General features: G+C 34.8%; 1 protein-coding gene across 1 annotated transcript; it reads left to right on the top strand.

Moving 5' to 3' along the window:
* The first annotated feature begins 5409 nt into the window (after nt 1-5409).
* LOC130935501 (cation/H(+) antiporter 20) lies at nt 5410-13909 on the top strand. Its single transcript, XM_057865268.1, has 4 exons — nt 5410-5649; nt 5738-6766; nt 11894-12844; nt 13201-13909. Exons 1-4 carry the CDS (start codon nt 5464-5466, stop codon nt 13609-13611), a joined length of 2577 nt encoding a protein of 858 aa, XP_057721251.1. The 5' UTR covers nt 5410-5463; the 3' UTR covers nt 13612-13909.
* Nucleotides 13910-21195: the final 7286 nt, after the last annotated feature.

Genomic DNA, 21195 nt, shown 5'->3' with positions numbered 1-21195 from the left:
AACCTCTGTTAAATTGAATAGCATCTTAGCCTCTTATATATACAATAAGAATCACATGCGTGCCCATAAAGTTATTAACATCTGCTACCACTTGTGTTCCAATAACAAGTAATAATGCGTTCGGTTTCGATGTTCGTTATTGAACCTAAATGAGAGCCTCACATTGACAATTTCGCTCAAACGGCAAAAAGGCTTATGCACTTTTTCTCTTTAACCTGAGCTTCTTATTACTCGTCGTTTCAATTCCAAGTCAACCATGCGTGTATTTATAATACATCAAAATTTAAAATAATAAAATAAATACTGTGGGGCAGAACCAGCAGGAGCAGATGGATATGCAACCTTGCACGGTGGTGAGTGGATGAACATGCAGTCACAAAGACTCACGAGATGCTTGCAAATAAAACTTAACCCAAATTGGTAGGCATATTATTTAGTTTCATGTGAACCACGATTTTACGGACTCTATACAAATTCCAATTCCAATTCTTTTCACCTCTATTTTCATCTCCACTTCCTCCTATTGTTGTTATTATTATTATTGTTGTTGTTGTTGTTGTTATTAGGGTAGTTTACCATAATAAATAAACAAGCCTCCATATACATATTTTATAAAATGTATACATTTTTTCTATAAATTATGTAAACTGTGACAGAAATTCCACGGTTTACGAATGCACATAATCCATTACAGAGATATCGTGGTTTACATTCGAAGCAAAGCATCACGTAATCCACAGTAGGGGTGTCGCGATTTATGTGTGTTTCGCAAACATGCATAAACCGCTACAGGAGTCTAGCGGTTTATGCTTTGTCAAATTCACCTATATATACCACTCAAGATAGAGGTAGGGCATTTGAGGCGACTCATTTTCACACTTTTACAAATGGATAGTGAGGAGAGCTTGTTGGTTCTAATCCACTGCTCTGGTAATATAAAAAAAAAAGTAATAGGCATGGTGTTAAGTTCACTGATAAAGAACCGCTGAGCTTGTTTATCCGTTCGACTGATACTTTGTCAGATCTAAAGAGGAACATATTGTAGAAGGCAGGGTTGTGTGGGACCAAGTTGGTGAAGAAGGTGTTCTACAAGATTCCGATGGCGATCGTGTCAAGTAGTATGCAGTATGAAACATTTGTGATAGGATCGGATAAAGACATGGAGGTCTTGTTTCATTGTCGGCGGAATTTTTCGGAGGTGATAATACACGAGTTATTTGCCAAGTTGGAAGATCGTGTTGACAGTTCAGGGGCTTCAGCGCCAAATCCCCAGTCGACGACGATGGGGGGTGTGTCTACTTTGATGCCTGTCGTTGCAGCCGGTTGTCTCTTAGCTGCACCTCCACTTGTTCTATTACCGGCAGCTAGAACACCTAGTTTGATTACTGGTCTTGTTGGTAGTGGTGAGCCGGATCACGTTGAGGACGCGCTGCGAGAAGATGATTCGGACGATGAGCCTGATCACATATCGGGGGATAGTGAGGAGGAGACTTCGATGGCCCCACCTGCACCTCAGGGGCCATCCAGTTCTGGGTCCCACCAACAACCGCCCCATTTCTCAACGCTGAACCTAGAAGTAGTGAGTCAACAATTGGATGAGGCACACACCTTCTGAGACCAAGGATTACACGAGGGTAATACTTTTGGGGAATTTCAGATTGACCAATCTTTCCATACTAAGGAGGAAGTTGTGATGAGTGTTAAGGATTATAGCATTCATTGTGGAGTTCAGTATCGGATTATTAAATCAGATTATCTGAAGTATGTTGGGAGATGCAAGGAGTTTGGAAACAATTGCACGTGGATGATCCACGTGGCACTTCGATAGCGCAAGGGTAACAGGGAGGATAGAAGGTAGAACGGAGCCCACACTTGCCTGGCCACTTCGATATCGAGCGACGACCGACAACTCGATTACCACGTGATATATGCGAAGATCTATCCGTTGGTTAGGGCGGATGCAGCGGTTACGATAAAAGGTGTTGCAAGAAGCTACTGAGTCAACCTACGAATTCAGGCCTAGTTATAGGAAGGTGTGAAAGGCAAAGCAGAAAGCAGTCGCATAGATTTACGGGGATTGGGAGGAGTCGTATGCCGAGTTGTTCTGGTGGATCCTTGGGATGCAAGCAACGATAGACGGTTTCGTAGCTTTGTTGAAGACTTCTCCACTGTGTGTAGGAGATGAGGTTGATGACTCTACAGAGTACTTTCATCGACTTTTCTGGACATTTCCTCTATGCGTTGAGGTTTTTAAACATTGCAAGCCACTAATCAGCATTGACGGTACGCATCTGTATGGAAAGTATGGCGGGACTTTGCTTTCGGCTATTGTGCAAGATGAAAACTCGAATACATTGCCAGTTGCGTTTGCACTTGTTGAGGGGGAGAATGCTGAGTCGTGAACTTTTTTCTTATCCCACTTGCGTCAACATGTGACCCCACAAGAAAGGATTCTGGTAGTCTCTGACAGACACAACGGCATTAAGGCTGTACTAGAGGTACCAGACAGTGGTTGGAAACTACCTAATGCATATCGAGCATATGGCATTCGACACGTTGGAACTAATTTTGCTCTCAGTTTCAAGGGTCAGGATGCAAGGCGGATGCTCGTGAATGCGGCGTATGCCAAGATAGAGGCCGAGTTTGACTACTGGTTTGATATTTTGAGGACTGAGAATCCGGCCATTTGTGATTGGGCCAACCAACTTGAGTACGATAAGTGGACTCAACACCAGGATGGAGGCAGACGGTTCGGCCACATGACGACGAACATATCGGAGTGTGTCAACTCTATAATGAAGGAGACACGAAATCTGCCGGTTACTTCACTTGTGAAATCTACAAATGGGAGGTTAGCAGAGCTTTTTGTCGTCCGAGGGCAGACAATAGAGGCGCAGTTGGGATCAGGCCAACGGTTTTCCCAGGCGCTGATCAAGGTGATAGAACACAACTTGAAAGATTCGAGGTGCTTCACGGTTACTCTGTCTCAGTCTGAGTATACCGTGGTTGAGACCACTCTTACCATTAACTTTTCGCTTGGGACGTATTAGGTTTTTCTCAGAGATCGTACTTGTAACTGTGGGTACTTTTAAACTCTCCATTTCCTGTGCTGTCATGCGATTGCATGCTGTGCTCAGTCCCGGTTACACTGGGCTATATATGTCCATGATGTTTATACCATGAGTAACGTGTTCAGCGTATACCGAATGAGGTTTTTGCCCTCTATTCCAAAGGGTCTGTGGCCACCATACGCCGGTCCTACTATCGTTCCTGATCCTAACATGAGACGTGCTAGAGAAGGGCGACCGAGGTCAACAAGAATCCGTAACACCATGGATGAGGCCGATACTAGTCGGCCGAAGCGATGTATGCTATGCAGACAGACAAGAGACACACTCGCATGACTTGTCCTCAGCGAGGATTCGCCCCCAGTGCCGAGGCATAGGTGTCATTTGGTCGTCATGATTAGTTTTCATTTTTCTTTTCTTTTTTGTATTCTTGTCTTGTTTTAGTTGTACTTACTGTTAAGTAAAATTGTACTTACTGTTCGTATTACGGTGACGTGGTTATTGTTAGCGATTCTCTATGTCGTTGTGATTCTCTTGAGTAAGGGTGTTCTAATTTTGTTGGTAATTCTATGAATTCATGAGACTAATTTCAATTAAATAAAAGCACCAACCTATGTTGCGCCATACATAAAAAATGTAAACCAAAGTTTTATCTAAAAACTCATCCTCCATGAAAAATGAACTAAGTCCACACTAAAGCATAAACCGCTAAACCCCTGTAGCGGTTTATGCACGTTTGCGAAATACACATATACCACGACATCCCTACCACAGTTTATGTGATACGTAAACCGTGACATCCCTGTAGTGAATTACGTGCATTCGTAAACTGCAGAATCCCTATCGTGGTTTACATAGTTTATGAAAAAAATGTATTTCGGTATCTATTTTACAAAATATGTATTGTGGTAAATTTTGGAGGCTTGTTTATTTATTATGATAAATTGCCGCTATTATTATTATTATTATTATTATTATTATTATTATTATTATTATAGACAAAATCAAATAAAACTTAAAAATTTGAAGAGGTGTATGTGTGCTTTATTTCGCATCTATTCAACGGTTCATTCATCAGTCATCAATGAGCAAATTCACAAAGAAGCAAATCATAGCTTGGCCTTGGCTTCATCACGCTTCCCCTTCTACTCATGGATAGTTACGTGTACAGTATCGATCTAGACCGGGTAAACATTGAAAGTTTTGTACAAATAAATATAAATATAAGTTTAAAAAACATAATATTAATAATAAGTTATCTCAATTAATAAAATTTAGGGTGTGTTTGGCAACCACGTTTAAAGAGAAGAAGTACGTTTAAATATCTTGAAAGTTGTAATTTTTGGTTTGGCAAATTTTTGATTCATGAACGCAGAAATGATTTTGCATTTAAAACCACGTTTTTAAGAAGCAACAATTTTAAGCTTCTGCGTTTTACCAACCGACTTTTAACCATCAATACTCAATCTTTATTTATCTTTTACCAATTTTATCCTTTATGCATACTATTATATTATTTATATTATTTTTATTTATATAAACTATCTTTTTCTATTATTTACTATTTTTTATTAATTATTTATTTGATATTATACATTTTTATAATTATATTTTTTTGTATTATTTTTATTTTTTAATATAATATATTGATCCTATTAAAAAAGTAAATTAAACAAAAAATTAATTGTAAATAATAATAATAAAAAATTATAACATACTAAAAAAGAGTACTAAGAGTACTAAAAATATACTATATAAAAAATATCATAAAATTTTTTTTGATTTATTTCAATTACTACCAAAATAAATATTTAATTTTTTTATTATTTTTAGTACTCTCTAAAATTTATATTTTGTTAGTTTTAATTAAAAGTATATTGTGCCAATTTTTATATATTATTTTTATTTTAGTGTATAAATATTAATTTTATTATAGAATTAATTAATAAGATCTATTCAAATATCTAAATTAAAATAATATACAAAAATTATTTAAGTTGATGTCTATTTTAATAATTTTGTATCTAAAAGTGATTTTAAATAGTGTAATCCAAACAACATTTATTTTACTATAATTCATTTTGATATAAATATTGCCAAACATAAATCACTTAACACAAACTTACTTTTCATTAAAATCAAGTTTACAAAATTAATTTTATTCAAACTTCCGTTTACTGTAATTCAAACACACACTTAATCTTGATTTCTAAAAGTTCATTTGTATTTCAACCTACTTTATACTATAGTAATTAGATTATTAGATAATGGAAAAATGGCAAGAATATATAGAAAGGCTAGATGGTTTATAATTGGAAGTAGCGTCTCCATGCATCTATAAATACACCCCAATTCCTTCCTTTGCAAACCATAAGCAGAAGGGAGAAGCAAATAAATGATGGCCCCGGTGAACATAACCTCCATAAAAACCTCCTCAAGTGGGGCGTGGCAGGGCGACGATCCCTTAGACTACGCCTTCCCCCTCCTTATAGTCCAAACCACCTTGATCCTTGTAGTCACCCGCATCCTTGCCTTCCTCTTCAAACCCCTCCGCCAGCCCAAAGTCATTGCTGAAATTGTAGTAAGTAATATTTTCTCTAATTTAACACGTCATCATTTCGTAGCTAGCAGACTTCCTCTAATAATAATTAAAAACATGCGTGGTGCAGGGAGGGATTCTGCTAGGGCCGTCGGCATTGGGGAGGAACAAAACCTACATGAACAAGTTGTTCCCAACGTGGAGCACTCCCATACTCGAATCAGTTGCCAGCATTGGCCTCTTGTTCTTCCTCTTCCTTGTTGGACTCGAACTCGACCTCAACTCAATCCGCCGCAGTGGCCGCCGCGCCTTCAGTATTGCCGCCGCCGGAATCTCTCTTCCCTTCGTCTGCGGTATTGGCGTTGCCTTCGTCCTCCGAAAGACCATCGACGGAGCCGACAAGGTCGGTTATGGCCAGTTCCTCGTCTTCATGGGCGTCGCCCTCTCCATAACCGCCTTTCCCGTCCTCGCTCGAATCCTCGCAGAGCTCAAGCTCCTCACCACGCCTGTAGGCGAGACCGCCATGGCCGCCGCCGCCTTCAACGATGTCGCGGCTTGGATCCTCCTCGCCCTCGCTGTAGCACTAGCCGGAAACGCCGACGGTAGCGGCGGCCACAAGAGCCCGGTGGTGTCCGTGTGGGTTCTCCTCTCCGGCTTGGTGTTCGTCATTTTCATGATGATGGTTATCCGACCGGCGATGAAGCTGGTGGCGCGGCGGTGCTCGCGGGAGCACGATACGGTGGACGAGGCATATATTTGCTTAACCCTCGCTGGAGTGATGGTATCGGGATTCATGACGGACCTGATCGGGATCCACTCGATTTTTGGTGCGTTCGTGTTCGGATTGACGATTCCGAAGGGAGGGGATTTTGCGGAGAGGCTGATAGAGAGGATCGAAGATTTTGTGTCCGGGTTGTTGCTGCCGCTGTACTTCGCTTCCAGTGGGTTGAAGACTGACGTGGCAAAGATACGGGGCGGGAAGGCGTGGGGGCTGTTGGTGCTGGTCATATCGACGGCGTGCGCCGGGAAGATTCTGGGGACGTTGGTGGCGGCGTTGATGTGTATGGTTCCGGTTAGGGAGGCGGTGACACTTGGCGTCCTCATGAACACCAAGGGACTCGTGGAGCTCATCGTACTCAACATTGGAAAGGAGAAAAAGGTTAGCTTCTTACTTATTTTATTTAGGAAAAGTATAGAGTACCAATATATTACCTGTCAACTTCTGTCAACTCTTATTGTATTTTATGGAAGTGTGTTTGTGGATGTGTCTAATAATTAATATATTTTAAATATATATATAAAGAGACACATCCAAAAAATATATTTATAAAGACATTTCTATTAAACACACTATAAAAAAGATATTTTTATTAGACACATCCACGAACACACTTCCATAAAACACAATTATAAATAAAAATTAACAAAAGTTGACAGATATGCTGTTGGTAACGTAGCGAAACCGTTTTATTTATTGCTATATTTTTTTTGGTGTCTTCAACCTCGGTTTTTTTTATTATTATTCATTTACCCAAAATTGACAAATCATGATTCTTCAATTTTTATAGGCCCTTCAAATTTAATTATTTTAAAATATATCATAAATCAAAGATTAATCACACTTTACGTCTATAGCATTTTATCGTATTCTTTTTTTTTCCAACAGATTTCTTTTATCAAATTCTTAGTTATAAATTTATAGTTTAAAAATTGAAAAATGTTAGTAACATCAGAATTTATTAATTTTTGTCATAACGTTATCAATTTAAATTTTTTAATTTAGTTTAAGTAATTTAATAACATACTTTATTTTATATTTTTAAACATTAATAATTAATTAATAATAATAAATAATAAATTTTAATAATACTTTAGTATTAATATTAGTATTTTTCTAAGTTCCAAATTAATTTGAGATTAATATTCAGAATCTGTATTAAACAATGAATATTCCAATATGTTGTTTTTGTTTAGTAGATAATTTATTTAAAAAATTCTTATTACAAATTTTTAAATTTAGTACCATTTAGACACTTTAATAATTAAGATTTTACTAACTTATTCTAAAAACAGAGATTAAGTATATTATAAAAAATATTAAAAAAATTATTATTATATTTTTAAAATATATCTTTAAGATACGAATTAATTAAATTATAATTCCTAATAATTAAACCTAAAGTAAATGATAGTCCGCAATCACAAGTTATTACTTATTACGACACATTTTTGTTTACTCGTTAAATACGCTTAAAAACACATCTTTGGAACTGAAACCGAAAACGATGGCCCTTTTCCAACACACATAAACGCATAACGCGTGTCTTTTTTTTTTTTTTGGTTGATTATATAAAAAAGATTGAATTATTTAGGTAGAATTTCGCTACTTATCAGTGATTTTTTAAAATTGTTTCTTCAAAAATAATAACATGAGAAAATTATTAAAATTCTGACTTTATATATAATTTCTATCATTAATGTATACTGTATACGGGACTACATTTAATTGCAACTACTAGCGCATCAACATGTCACGGAAAATGTGAGCGAGAGAGATCAGAGCTGAACAAATTGTAGTAGTTTCTTCCTTTATCGGCTGCTTTTAGAATAGTATAGTTATTAACTTATTATTACTCGTGACTCGTGAGTATATCCTAGTAAGCCAACCCAGCTACGTAGCTAGAAAGCAACCTCCTGTTTGACTTATTTTATCGGTGCATTTATTAACATATAAAATTATCCAATCCTAATGCAAAAAACTCTTTTAGTAATTCTAATAATACTTAATAAAGAGTATTTAACTATTTACAATCTTTTTTCTGTTTACAAGGTACTATTAATCTTTTTATTTAAATTTTTTAAAAATTGAAATTTATTGGAATTATAATTTGGACACTATTCAAATAAAACACTTAAAAACATCTTTTAATAATTAAAATTTAACATATATAATTAATTAAACTGTATTATTTTTCTTAAAATTAGACTAGATAAATTGATTTGACTAAAAAATAGTAAATTAAATCTTGAATTGATCTAAATTAATATTCATTTTTATAGAAAATAACTACAATATTGTTATTATAAACAATGACTAAAATATTCATATTCTATATATATTGAAAATCTTAAAATTCTAATCTTAGAATGGCATAGAAAGAAGAAAAGAATTAGAATTTAAAAGTATTTTACTCATTTTTTATAATAAAAATATTATAATTATTTTTTATATAAAAAATATTAATTTAGACCGATTTAAAATTTAATTTATCGATTTTTTAGTCAAATCAATTTGTTCGGTGTAATTTTTTTAAAAAAATATTATTTAATTAGTTATATATGTTAAATTTTAATTACTAAAAAAAATTAAAAAAAATTTTAAGTATCTTTATTAAATGGCTTTCTTATAACTTAGAAGGATGTATTATTCTACTTAACATTTTATTGAAGGAATAAATATAAATCTATCTCTCCGCTTGAAGACATTACGTGAACATTTTATTATGCATCTTGTATATTCTTTTTCCATTTCGTTTTAATTTTCATTTTTAGCATAATGTACAAATATTTTAAAATTTAAAAATTTTAAAAATAATATTATTGAACAATCTTTAATTAGTTAAACAGAGAAGTTTTCATAGCATGTACTTATAGTTCAGGTATAATGAATAATTTAATAATAAATTTTACATAGAAAATAAAATATTGTAAAAAGTCAAAATAACAAATATATTTTATATAAATAATGTGTTTTAATAATCTTGGAGTATAACATGGACCCTATTTGATTGTTTTTGGAGTGGGTAGATAGATGAATGGTATGGAATCTTGGAGATAGCTAGACTCATTCTACTGGCACTATTGGTGGTGTATGTTTTATTCTTTTGTGTTTTCCTCGTTCTTTTTTGGCTGGGTTTCGTAGCCCTTTTGATGCACGGCTCTAGTTAGTAACAATTATTAGTTTGGTAATCTTGCCAGTTAAAGACAGAAGAATAAGTTAGATCAAAAGCTGCTAGCTGGTGAAACTATTTTAAATTCTGTGTTATACGGGATTAATGAATTTTTCTTTTAATCAATCTGGTTAAATATTTTTTAGTTATTAATTAAAACATTACTTGTATATTAAAATATAGCACCACATAAAACACCCCTTACAATGGCTTTCATAGAAAAAATTATGTCATAATAAATTTCGAGAGACTAAACATAAAAGAAGTCTCATATTAAGAAATCAACAACTGATTTTTTTTTAATAAAACTTTAAACTTTTTAACTATAATAATTAACTTTTGTGACCATAATTATTTTTCCAAAATTTTGCAATTCATTAGATTAGTAGTTTCCTTGAGAGTGTACCTTTTTTTTCTAAGTGGCAAATTCCTCCAAATAGCATATTCTTTTGGCTGTTTATGATCTTCCAAAACGATGAAAGATACACTTATATGACACGTAAATCTAGTACTAATTTAGGACGCTTATAAGGTCGATAGTAATTTATGGCCAAACCCCAAAGGTTGCAAATTAAGGCACAAGAGTCTTCGCTCACATTATCGATCCTTTGACCCTTATTAGTTATTGTCTACCAATCTATGAGGACTGTATTTCGGCTAATGTATCCACTACTAATCATGTGTGTATTTAGGTCTAGTCCAAATCGCACAAACATTTTATGGATCCAGATTTTCTGAGGTAAGAGTGTTGATAAAGTGAAAAAATAAAGAGTCAATATTTTTAAATTAAGATAATGGAATTTATATACGAGAAAAGTTACAAAATTAATAATATTTAATTCTTCACTTTATCACTTTATTAACTCTCTTATTTGATTATTTTAGAGTATCTAAATTCTAATGTTTTTTAATGCATTGACGACAATAAAATTTAAATTATATTGACCACTTTAATTTGTAAATACCACTCAAACCTTTAGTTATTAGACATTCCTAATGATATATATTAGGATTGCGGTTGAGCATTCACGAACACTATTTGTAAACTAAAAATAGATAAATCAATTTGGTTATTATCAAAAAAATAAAACTTTACAATTTTGTGTGTGGGGGGGGGGGGGGGGGGGGTGTTAAAAGAGGGTTAAAGTCTTGCATTGTTTAATGTTAATATGATCACGTATGAGGTGAGTTACACAGTAAGAATGGTATAATTTTATTATTTATATAAATATGGTTGACCTAATTAAGAGTTTGCTGAGGATGAATTCTATCTTTCTAATTTTCTCTAATGATGGTATTTTAAAAAAATTGTATTTATAAAAAATTCTCCTCTTTAAAAAGATGAAAATAAAAGAATTGTCCTCCACAGGTTGTAATTTTGAAAAATAAAAATTGCAATTTAGAATTATTAATTTAGAAAATGTTTCCAACGATTTCTTTTGTTTTTTTTCTTCATATGCTCGTCATTCATCCATTATTTTCATTGTTTGGAATTTCACCTATCAACCAAACCATATTAAAATTCGTTACCCATCTATCTTGTGTCTCTACAGGATATTTATTTTAGAAGCTAAGTTTTACATTATTTGGAAATATAGCTATAATAAATAGTAGCCTTTCCCATATAACAACAGCAATAACAACAACTCTAGGCTTATATCATAATACGTAAAATACCTGAGTAAAACATAGGTTCATGGTTAATTTCCGATCCTCCGATGAACATATAATAAATCTTAGCAACTTCAATAATCTAGATTTAGAAAGTAGAATAAGTACTCGCATAGTAAATCTAGGCCTAGCTAGGACACACGTGTAGCCATTTCGACCACTTCAATCTCGTTTTCGTTTTAGTAAACTCCACTTTGTTGCGTGTAATTATTAAACTAAAACTTTACTACTCGTGGGGAATTAATAATCAATTATAGGATTATTTCCATGTTCACGATTAGATAGACGACACTAATAATCACCCAAAGATTTTTCAGATGTTGATCGATATTTCGTCATTTGACACTGCGTCTGGTATATATAATGATTAATTTTGGTATACAAATAATATTTTTAAATTTCAGAAATATATTTTGCCAATATTGTTAAATTATAGTAAGTATTGCTGTGGTCGTATTCTTCTTTTCTTCTTTTTCTTTTTTTGGTGAGGTGAAAAATTTTAGAGAATGGAGATTTAATTTAATGATATACTAGACCATACTAATCAAATAGCGTCCTGTATGTTTTCCTGAACAATTTGCGCAAATATTTATGAATAACTGTGTTGATTCCATGTTCACTTTACATAAATTCATCATGATATATATTGTTGTACATATTCACAGGTTCTAAACGACGAGATATTTGCAATCTTGGTGCTGATGGCATTGTTCACAACCTTCATAACAACCCCAATGGTGATGGCCATTTACAAACCAGCACGTGGCATCGCCATGAAGACCCACCGCAAGCTCGGCGACTTAACCACCAACTCCGCCGGCAACGACAAGAAAGATGAGCTCCGAATCCTAGCTTGCGTCCATGGCCCCGGCAACGTCCCTTCCATCATAAGCCTCATTGAGTCAACTCGCAGCACCAAAAATTCCTTCGTCAAGCTCTTCATCATGCACCTTGTCGAGTTTACGGAGCGATCCTCCTCCATCATCTTGGTCCAACGGGTTAGAAAGAACGGCTTTCCGTTTTTTAAGCGGTCGCGCAACGGTGAGTGGCGCGACCGTTTAGCTGGGGCCTTTCAGGCCTACAGTCAATTAGGCCGGGTCTCGGTCCGGCCCACTACTGCAGTCTCTTCTTTGCCTACGATGCACGAGGACATATGCCACGTAGCGGAGGAAAAGAGAGTGACCATGATCATCCTGCCGTTCCACAAGCACTGGAGGGTGGAAGCTGATGACGAGGATAATGGTGGGGCCCACGAGGTGTTGGAAAATCTGGGCCATGGATGGAGAGGGGTGAACCAGAAGGTTCTCAAGCACGCGCCGTGTTCTGTAGGCGTGCTAGTGGACCGGGGTTTTGGAAATGGTTCGCAAACTCCAGGCCCAGATAGAACGATGGGCCAACGGGTTTGCATCTTGTTCTTTGGTGGGCCGGATGATCGAGAGGCCTTGGAGTTGGGTGGGAGAATGGTTGAGCACCCTGTAGTTAGGGTCACTATTATCAGGTTTGTTGAGGAAGATGAATTGAATGGTAAAAATATTGTGTTACACCCCTCGCCAAATGCCAATTGCGACCAAAGTTATAGCTTCTCAACAGCTAAAATGAACCGTCAAATAGAGAAGGTAAATAATTACTATATTAACATTCGAATATATTTCTGCCAATTTATTCAGATATTTCAATATTATAACTTTTTGTTAATAAGTTATCGAAAATTTAATGTAATCTTTTAAGACTATTTTGATTATCAAAAATATTATTTATACATAAAAAATCAGTTACTAAATCAGTCATTATGTATTTTGTGAATAAATATATGTATTGTTTAATTTAATATGTGTTTTGTATTTTATGTTAATAGTTGATTTGGTAACTAATTTTTTTTATATTTCTAGTATGTAAATCCATATTTTTATTTTTATTTTTATGAATAACATTGTATGTACTAATAAATAGTTGAATTTAATGGTACTTGTAGGAGTTGGATGAGAAGGCAATGGGAGAGTTTCGAGGGAGATGGGGAGAGATGGTTGGGTATGTTGAGAAGGCAAGTGAGAATGTTGTGGAGGAGGCACTAGGCATAGGAAGAAGCGGAGATTATGATCTTATAGTAGTTGGGAAGGGTAGGTTTCCGTCGAGTATGGTAGCAAATTTGGCGGAGAGGCCGGCAGAACACGCAGAGTTGGGTCCCATAGGGGATGTTCTTGCATCTTCAGGGCACGGCGTGGTGACGTCAGTGTTGGTAATTCAACAACATGATGTAGCTTTGACTGATGAGGCACCAGCATTGAGGGTGTTACATGGTGGCTATGACAATGCCAGAGGGGATAATGATTCAACATCTAGTGCTAAAGAAATTTCATCAGTTGACAACAATGATATAGTGTGATGGTTTTCTTTAAGCTCACTTTGGTTGATAAAAATAGAAAGCAAAATTACTTATTAGTAACGCCTGTCTAATAATGTACAGTATGATGTCCTAAGAGCAAATTAAAGCAAGCTGTTTGAATAATCTGTGAAGTAATTAGTTGGGACAGGTGTTATACATATTATAGCCACAGATGGATCCCATCTAATGTTGGGAGCAAAAATAATATACATTATTATCAAAGGATATATTAATCCAAAATAAAAAAATAAAAGTGCACATTAGTTATTCGAATAAAAAAAAGTACATTAGTTACTAATTTTCTTCTTTTTAAATTTTGAAAGTATTTCTCTTCTTGTTTTTATGTTTTGAAAATATTGAATAATTGTTCGTTAATAATTTGATTGAATGTCTCTTTTTCTATATATGTAATTAAACAATTATTCAACTACTTGTCTCCCATTTGATTATGAAGTCAATTTTTAATGATATTTATAACAAAAAATATTCTTTTAATCGATGCTATTGCCACAGGCAGAATTAAAGTTAATTTCAATAAGAGAAACACCAATGGATAAACAATATGCTTTTTTGTCTTAACTAACTTTTGAGATAGTCCACTAATTCCATTTATATTTGAGAATTGATCATCAAGATACATATCGAATATAAAATTCTAAAGTTGATTAACAAGTGTCAAAAGTTGAGTAGAAGAAAATTTACGTGGATAAAATTTAGTTAAACAGATCAACTTCTTCTTATTAAATGCAAAAAATGAGTAACTTGATATTTATTTAAAACGATTGTTAAACTCTTGAAATTGTCTATCAACCACTTGATAAAATAATTCAACTTAAAAATGATGCAAGTTTGAGACTTTTTGAATTTTGCGCCTTGATATTCCTGGTGCTACAAATATGTCATTCATATTTGGAGCATGAATTTTGTGACTATCATAAAACAGTTAAACTTCATTGAGCAAAGAATACCAACCATCCTTTCTCATATTTTGCAATATTGCTTGAATACTTTAACCAATAGCATAGCTTTACAATGTTTTGATCACTTTTTTGTAGAGTTTGAGATAACTTATTAGTAACCCCAATATACTTTTCATCAAATGTAAATTGAATACAAATTCAAAAGATTGAATATAATTCTATAATTGGCATACTTTCAGCTCTTTGTTCTGGATTATTTTCATCTTTTTCAATGACTTCAAGAACTTCTACCACAGAAAAAAAATAGAAATCAAACTAAATATTGTAACTATAATGTGAGCCTTATAGAGTATCACCTGTCCTTTTCAATGTTGTTTCTTGATTTAAGCCACTAGAAACATCTCTATTTTGTAATGTAACAATTGTCTTTTGTATTTGACTTTCACAGAGCATGTCTTTACGTTTAGAAGAAGCTCCAACAATATTGTACAAACCAGCAAACATTAAAAAGCAGTGCAATTTCAACCTGTTTCTTTGCAACAACCATAAGTGCTAATTAAAGTTGGTAAGCAAAGCAATGAACATAAAAAGCACAAGTATTTTCTTTCAGGATCAAACTTTTTAAGCACATACATATATTCATATCATAATTCAAGCTGCCATCTAATCAATTAATAACCACAACAATCAAACATACTAATTCGTGAGACTCACTTCATCACCCAAAAATATAATTCCCATCTTGATATCAATTTATAACAATTTTTGGTAATAAAATAATTTTAAGAAAAATCCCTATCTTGTTGACGGCAGTTTTCAACCTTTGAATTTCCTTCACAATTCAACTCGAGCCAACCAAAGCTCCATACGCCAAACCAAATGTCCAATTCTACACCAAATCAATCCAAGTACTCAAGCAACTCTAATTACATTAAATATCCAAATATTTACACTAGGGTTTTCACTCAAAATGGCGATAATTAAAGAAAAAGAGCTCCCTTACCTTATTTCCATGTTCATGGGTCAAAACTCGGCTAGAACTCAAGTTTAAGCTTTTTCTAAATATCAAAATCACAAAATCTCAACACCAAACTAACCAAAATACGTTTTCAGTGAAGAAACAGAAAATTGGACAAGAATTTCGAAGTTTGTTACCATAATAGCTAGATAAAATCGAAGAGGGAGCTGAGGTGAATGCGTAGCCGCAAACGGATTGTCAATTAGAGTTACGAATTGAAAGTTTTGTGGATTTTAGTGATGAAATGAGTAATGCACTAAGGCTCAGTCTCTCTTCTCTTCCTTCCTTTTATCTGCCTCTTTCTCAAAAATGGGGGTAGAATGACTGAAATGCATGGAGTGAAGGGCTTATAAGTCTTGGGCTTGGGCTCAACATGAACTCATTTGCGATTTTGAGCCCGTTGGCCCTATCTTGGGGCAAAACCGTTAAAATAAGTGTCCGGACTTTCATTCTAAATATTTTTCTTGTCTTTCATAAAACAAAGTTCAAAATATCAAAGAACTCATATTTTAATTTTCAAAAATTCGGAGTCTTACAGCTAGCATGTTAAAACAAGAGCCCTCTCTGAAAGATGAAGAACCTTACAGTCCTACTCCCCTTCCAATTGCTGGCTTATCTCGAATTCCTTTTCTTTGGGACTTATTATCTAACATCCAAAGGCCAAACGAATTTGACTGCTTACTCATCACATCCCTCTTAGCCCCAGAAAGTTCGCTTGATTATCAATCATGAGTATATCATTTTTGAAACCTACATTTGAATTTTTCGGAGTCAATTCTGGAGCATCAGCACGTTACAAATTTGAACCTGCTCCCTACAATCCCATCACTGGTGCCGACGATCGTTGAGCACATTCCTTTGACCTTTCACCTTCTAATCTGTGGCCATAGCGGCCGCAACCAAAACAAATCAAGTGTAGGCTTTCATACTCAATTCTGAATTCTTTTTCCAATACTTCAATAACTAGAACAAGCTTCTGCCTTAGGTCTATCTCCACACATAGACGCATGAACTTTCTTTTAGAATGGATTAAAGTAGTCTGACAATCTTGAGCATGGACCCAATCTTCCCTCTATCTCCACAAAAAAGGCTAGCCATAAAGTTCCACTAAAAGCTCTAGGATCCTTATCCATACAGCAATTTGTTGAAAATCATACCCACCTGGATTGAAGAGTAGGCGTCATCTTTGTACCAACAAACAGTGGTCAGAAACTTGCCAAGGTCTCTTAAATAGAGCATGCTGATATTCTTCTTCATCAAGAAAGTGGATCAAAAAGAAATTTTGTGTTAAATCAATGACCTTTACTTCACCTTTTTTAGCCTATACCTTTTTCACCCAAGAATCCATAATACAGAAACCTAAGCTTTTACCAAGCAACTTGATAATCAACAAGAATTTTCATGGTCTACACCAAGAGTCATATTCTTCTAATGACACCTCCAGAATTGGTTTTTGATTGAAGGGAGCCACCTCCTTTTTTTTGGCTTTCTCCTACCTCGTCTAGAGTATAGTCTTCTTCCACTAAGTTAACGATTTCCTCTGGGGATAGATCCATACTTGCTACTCCTAACATCAAACTGTCCTTATAGGAACAGTTCTTCGCATCTATTATCACGTCCTTGATCACATTAGAGTTTTGTGCTTCTACCGTCATAGGATTATGCTGACCTTTCAAATCCATCTTTGCATTCTCTTTATGCATGTTTCCTTTTTAGCATCCAGTATAATCTCATCACCATTATATTTTGTTTTTTTTTTTTTTATACTTCGGAGAACAAGATCTTCCTCCTGCGATGACTTTTACTTCGAAGCTGCCGTACTCGTACTCATACTCGTACTCACATTTGTACTCTCTTCTAAAAATCTATTGTTCTCACTAGAGTCCTTAGATTGATAACAATCTAGGTTCTCATTCACAAACTATCTTCTCAAATTATTAAAGTCAGTTATCTTTTTTCTGAAAAGTTTATTATTTAACTAGGCAAAATGTATTTTGAAAATGGAAATTGTTCTACAATTATTCTCATTCTTTTATTAAGAGTAATACCTCAAATAGGTCCCAAAGATTTGGCCGTTCGACAGATTTGTCCCTCGAAAAAATTAACTAGGTTTTTGGCTCCCCAAGATTGCTAGATATATGCCATATAGGTCCCCAAGTTGAGCCAGTTAACAAGACGCTATCTCTCCTACGTGGAGGTTGTAGGTGTGACGTGTCAGGTAAAGTAACATGTGTCGCGCTTAGGACCCAAAAGTCCCTGGACACGTGGCTAAAACAATGTCGTTTTGAAACAACACCAAACGATACAGTTTTGAGGGGACAGATTTGTCCCCCACCTTTGTTCCTTGATTCTCAAAACGACAGCGTTCTAAAGTCAAGTAGGTCCTCTAAAGTTTTTGTTATAAGTTAAAAAGGTCCCTAAATTTATAGTATATATGTCAAACTGGTCCCCTCAAATTAAGCAACTAGAATCAAAATTAGAATGAAATCATGATGAAATCACCCAAATTATGTCAAATTACGCAGTTCCAACAACATGAATTGACAGATCTCAAGTACAATGACAATCAAACAATTAGAATTCATTAGTATCCTCATTTAGCATCTTGTTCTTTTGCAGAGCTCTAATCTCTTTATCTCTTATATCAATATATTGCCTTGTAGTCATGATAATCCAAGTCCAAAAACTATTTCTTGAGGTCAAAGAAATAGATCAAATCAATGACCATTAGGGGGAATATTTTTACTTCTCCGTTGATGTACACAAGTACCCGTTTGTTGTCTTTAAAAAAACTTTCACCATGGTAAAATATAGGTACTACGTCTTCATTCATCTAAATGCCGAAAAAAAAAACTCTTTCACAAGTTACACAAGCAACCAACACAATACAACATCACAACAGAATAAAAATTTCAAACTCCTACATTATTTTTGTTATTATCAAATACCTATTCGTAACTATTTCACAACTCTCACTTAAGCTACACTTACACACACTATTTATAATCTACCCTAAACATCACATGCACGTTCATCATACTTCACTCTTCATTGCTAATTTAATCCAGCAAAAACTAACTTAACTTACCTCGAACAATGGCGATATGCACATCAAACCACCATCAAGTAGTCCCTGCACACGTCATCAAAGTACCATTACTTACTATCTTGGATAAAAGTTAATGTGAGTGAAGATAATAAAGGGTAAGCTCGTAAAATCTAGGTGAAGGTTTGGTGTATTTGTAATTTTACAGAGAGAAAGGGAGAGGGTGAGTTTTTCTATACAAGGTATCCAATTAAATTCAGAGACCTTTTTGACTTATAAAAAAAAGTTTAGGGGACCTATTTGACTTTAAAACATCAACGTTTTGAGAATTAGTGACTGGTGCACGAAATTGTGATCATCAACAATGGCGCCAAAAACTTGGTAGCGCTCTCAAACGTGAATCACACTTTGTCACAACTTCGCACAACTAACCAGCAAGTGCACTGGGTCGTCCAAGTAATAAACCTTACGTGAGTAAGGGTCGATCCCACGGAGATTGTTGGTATAAAGCAAGCTATGGTCATCTTGTAAATCTCAGTTAGGCGGATTCAAATGATTTATAATGGTTTTCAAAAATAATAATAAATAAAGCATAAAATAAAGATAGAGATACTTATGTAAATCATTGATGAGAATTTCAGATAAGTGTATGGAGATGCTTTGTCCCTGTTGGATCTCTGCTTTTCTACTATCTTCCTTCAATCCTTCATATTCCTTTCCATGGCAAGCTGTATGTAGGGCATCACCGTTGTCAATGGCTACATCTCATCCTCTCAGTGAAAATGGTCTAAATGCTCTATCACAGCACGGCTAATCATCTGTCGGTTCTCGATCATGTCGGAATAGAATCCATTGATTCTTTTGTGTCTGTCACCACGCCCAACAATCGCGAGTTTGAAGCTCGTCACAGTCATTCAATCCCTGAATCCTACTCGGAATACCACAGACAAGGTTTAGACTTTTTGGATTCTCAAGAATGGCCGCCAAAGGGTTCTAGCTTATACCACGAAGATTTTGATCAAGGAATCCAAGAGATATGCACTCGGTCTAAGGTAGAACAGAAGTGGTTGTCAGTCACGCGTTCATAGGTGAGAATGATTATGAGTGTCACAGATCATCACATTCGTCATGTTGAGGTGCAACGGATATTTTAGAATAAGAATAAGCATGAATTGAATAGAAAATAGTAGTACTTTGTATTAAAACTCGAGGTACAGCAGAGCTCCACACCTTAATCTATGGTGTGTAGAGACTCCACCGTTGAAAATACATAAGTGATGGTCCATGCATGGCCGAATGGCCAGCCCCCAATGTCTAAGGACTAAAACGTTCCAAAGATACCTAATACAATAGTAAAATGTCCTATTTATACTAAACTAGCTACTAGGGTTTACAGAAATAATTAATTGATGCAGAAATCCACTTCCGGGACCCACTTGGTGTGTGTTTGGGCTGAGCTTGAGCTTTACATATGTAGAGGCTTCTCTTGGAGTTAAACGCCAAGTTGTAACATATTTTTGGCGTTTAACTCTGGTCCATGACGTGTTTCTGGCGTTTGACTCCAGAATGCAGCATGGAACTGGCGTTGAACGCCAGTTTGCATCGTCTAATCTCAAACAAAGTATGAACTATTATATATTGATGGAAAGCTCTGGATGTCTACTTTCCAACGCCGTTGAGAGCGCACCATTTGGAGTACTGTAGCTTCAAAAAATTCATTTCGAGTACAGGAAGGTCAGATCCAACAGCATCAGCAGTCCTTTGTTAGCCTCCTTATCAGAGTTTTGCTCAGGTCCCTCAATTTCAGCCAGAAAATACCTGAAATCACAGAAAAATACACAAACTCATAGTAAAGTCCAGAAATGTGAATTTATCATAAGAACTAATGAAAACATCCCTAAAAATAGCTAGATCATACTAAAAACTACCTAAAAACAATGCCAAGAAGCGTATAAATTATCTGCTCATTAGTGACCAAAGGTGGGGACGAATCTATCCCCTAAAAACGGCTTCGTTTGGTATTGTCCCATCATTTTAGACATTTGTACAAGGACTAATGTGTCCTGAACGTGATGCATGTTGCTTTACCTGACACGTCATACCTACAACCTCCACGTAAGAGAGAGAGAGATAGAGTGTGTCGTGTTAACCGACTCAACCTGGTTTGGAGACCTATATGACATATATCTAGTAATGTTGGGACCGAAAATCTAGTTTATTTTTCTGTGGGATAAATCTGTCGAACGACCAAATCTTTAAGGACCTATTTGGGGTATTACTCTTTTATTAAACTATGCAACTTTTATTTTGGTTTTAATTTTTTTTAACGATGGATTATTATTTTTTGCATTGGCTATCATCATGACTTGAAAAGTTTTATAATAAAAAAATGAATTATTCTGTTGATATTTATAGTTTTACCAAATTTTCAATTAGATATTCTTATATTTTTTCCCTTTTAAATGGATCCCTACACTGCTTTGAATTTTATAATTAGATCCTTAATAATGCAAAAAAATTAGAGTTAATAGAATATTTTTTCACAAATTGAAGATACGTACAATTAAAAACATAGTTAAATATTTAACCAAATATTTTTT

The sequence above is a fragment of the Arachis stenosperma genome, chromosome 6, assembly GCF_014773155.1.
Source record: "Arachis stenosperma cultivar V10309 chromosome 6, arast.V10309.gnm1.PFL2, whole genome shotgun sequence".
NCBI lineage: Eukaryota > Viridiplantae > Streptophyta > Magnoliopsida > Fabales > Fabaceae > Arachis > Arachis stenosperma.
The sequence above is the reverse complement of the archived record's forward strand: the minus strand, read 5'-3'. Positions and strand labels throughout refer to the sequence as shown.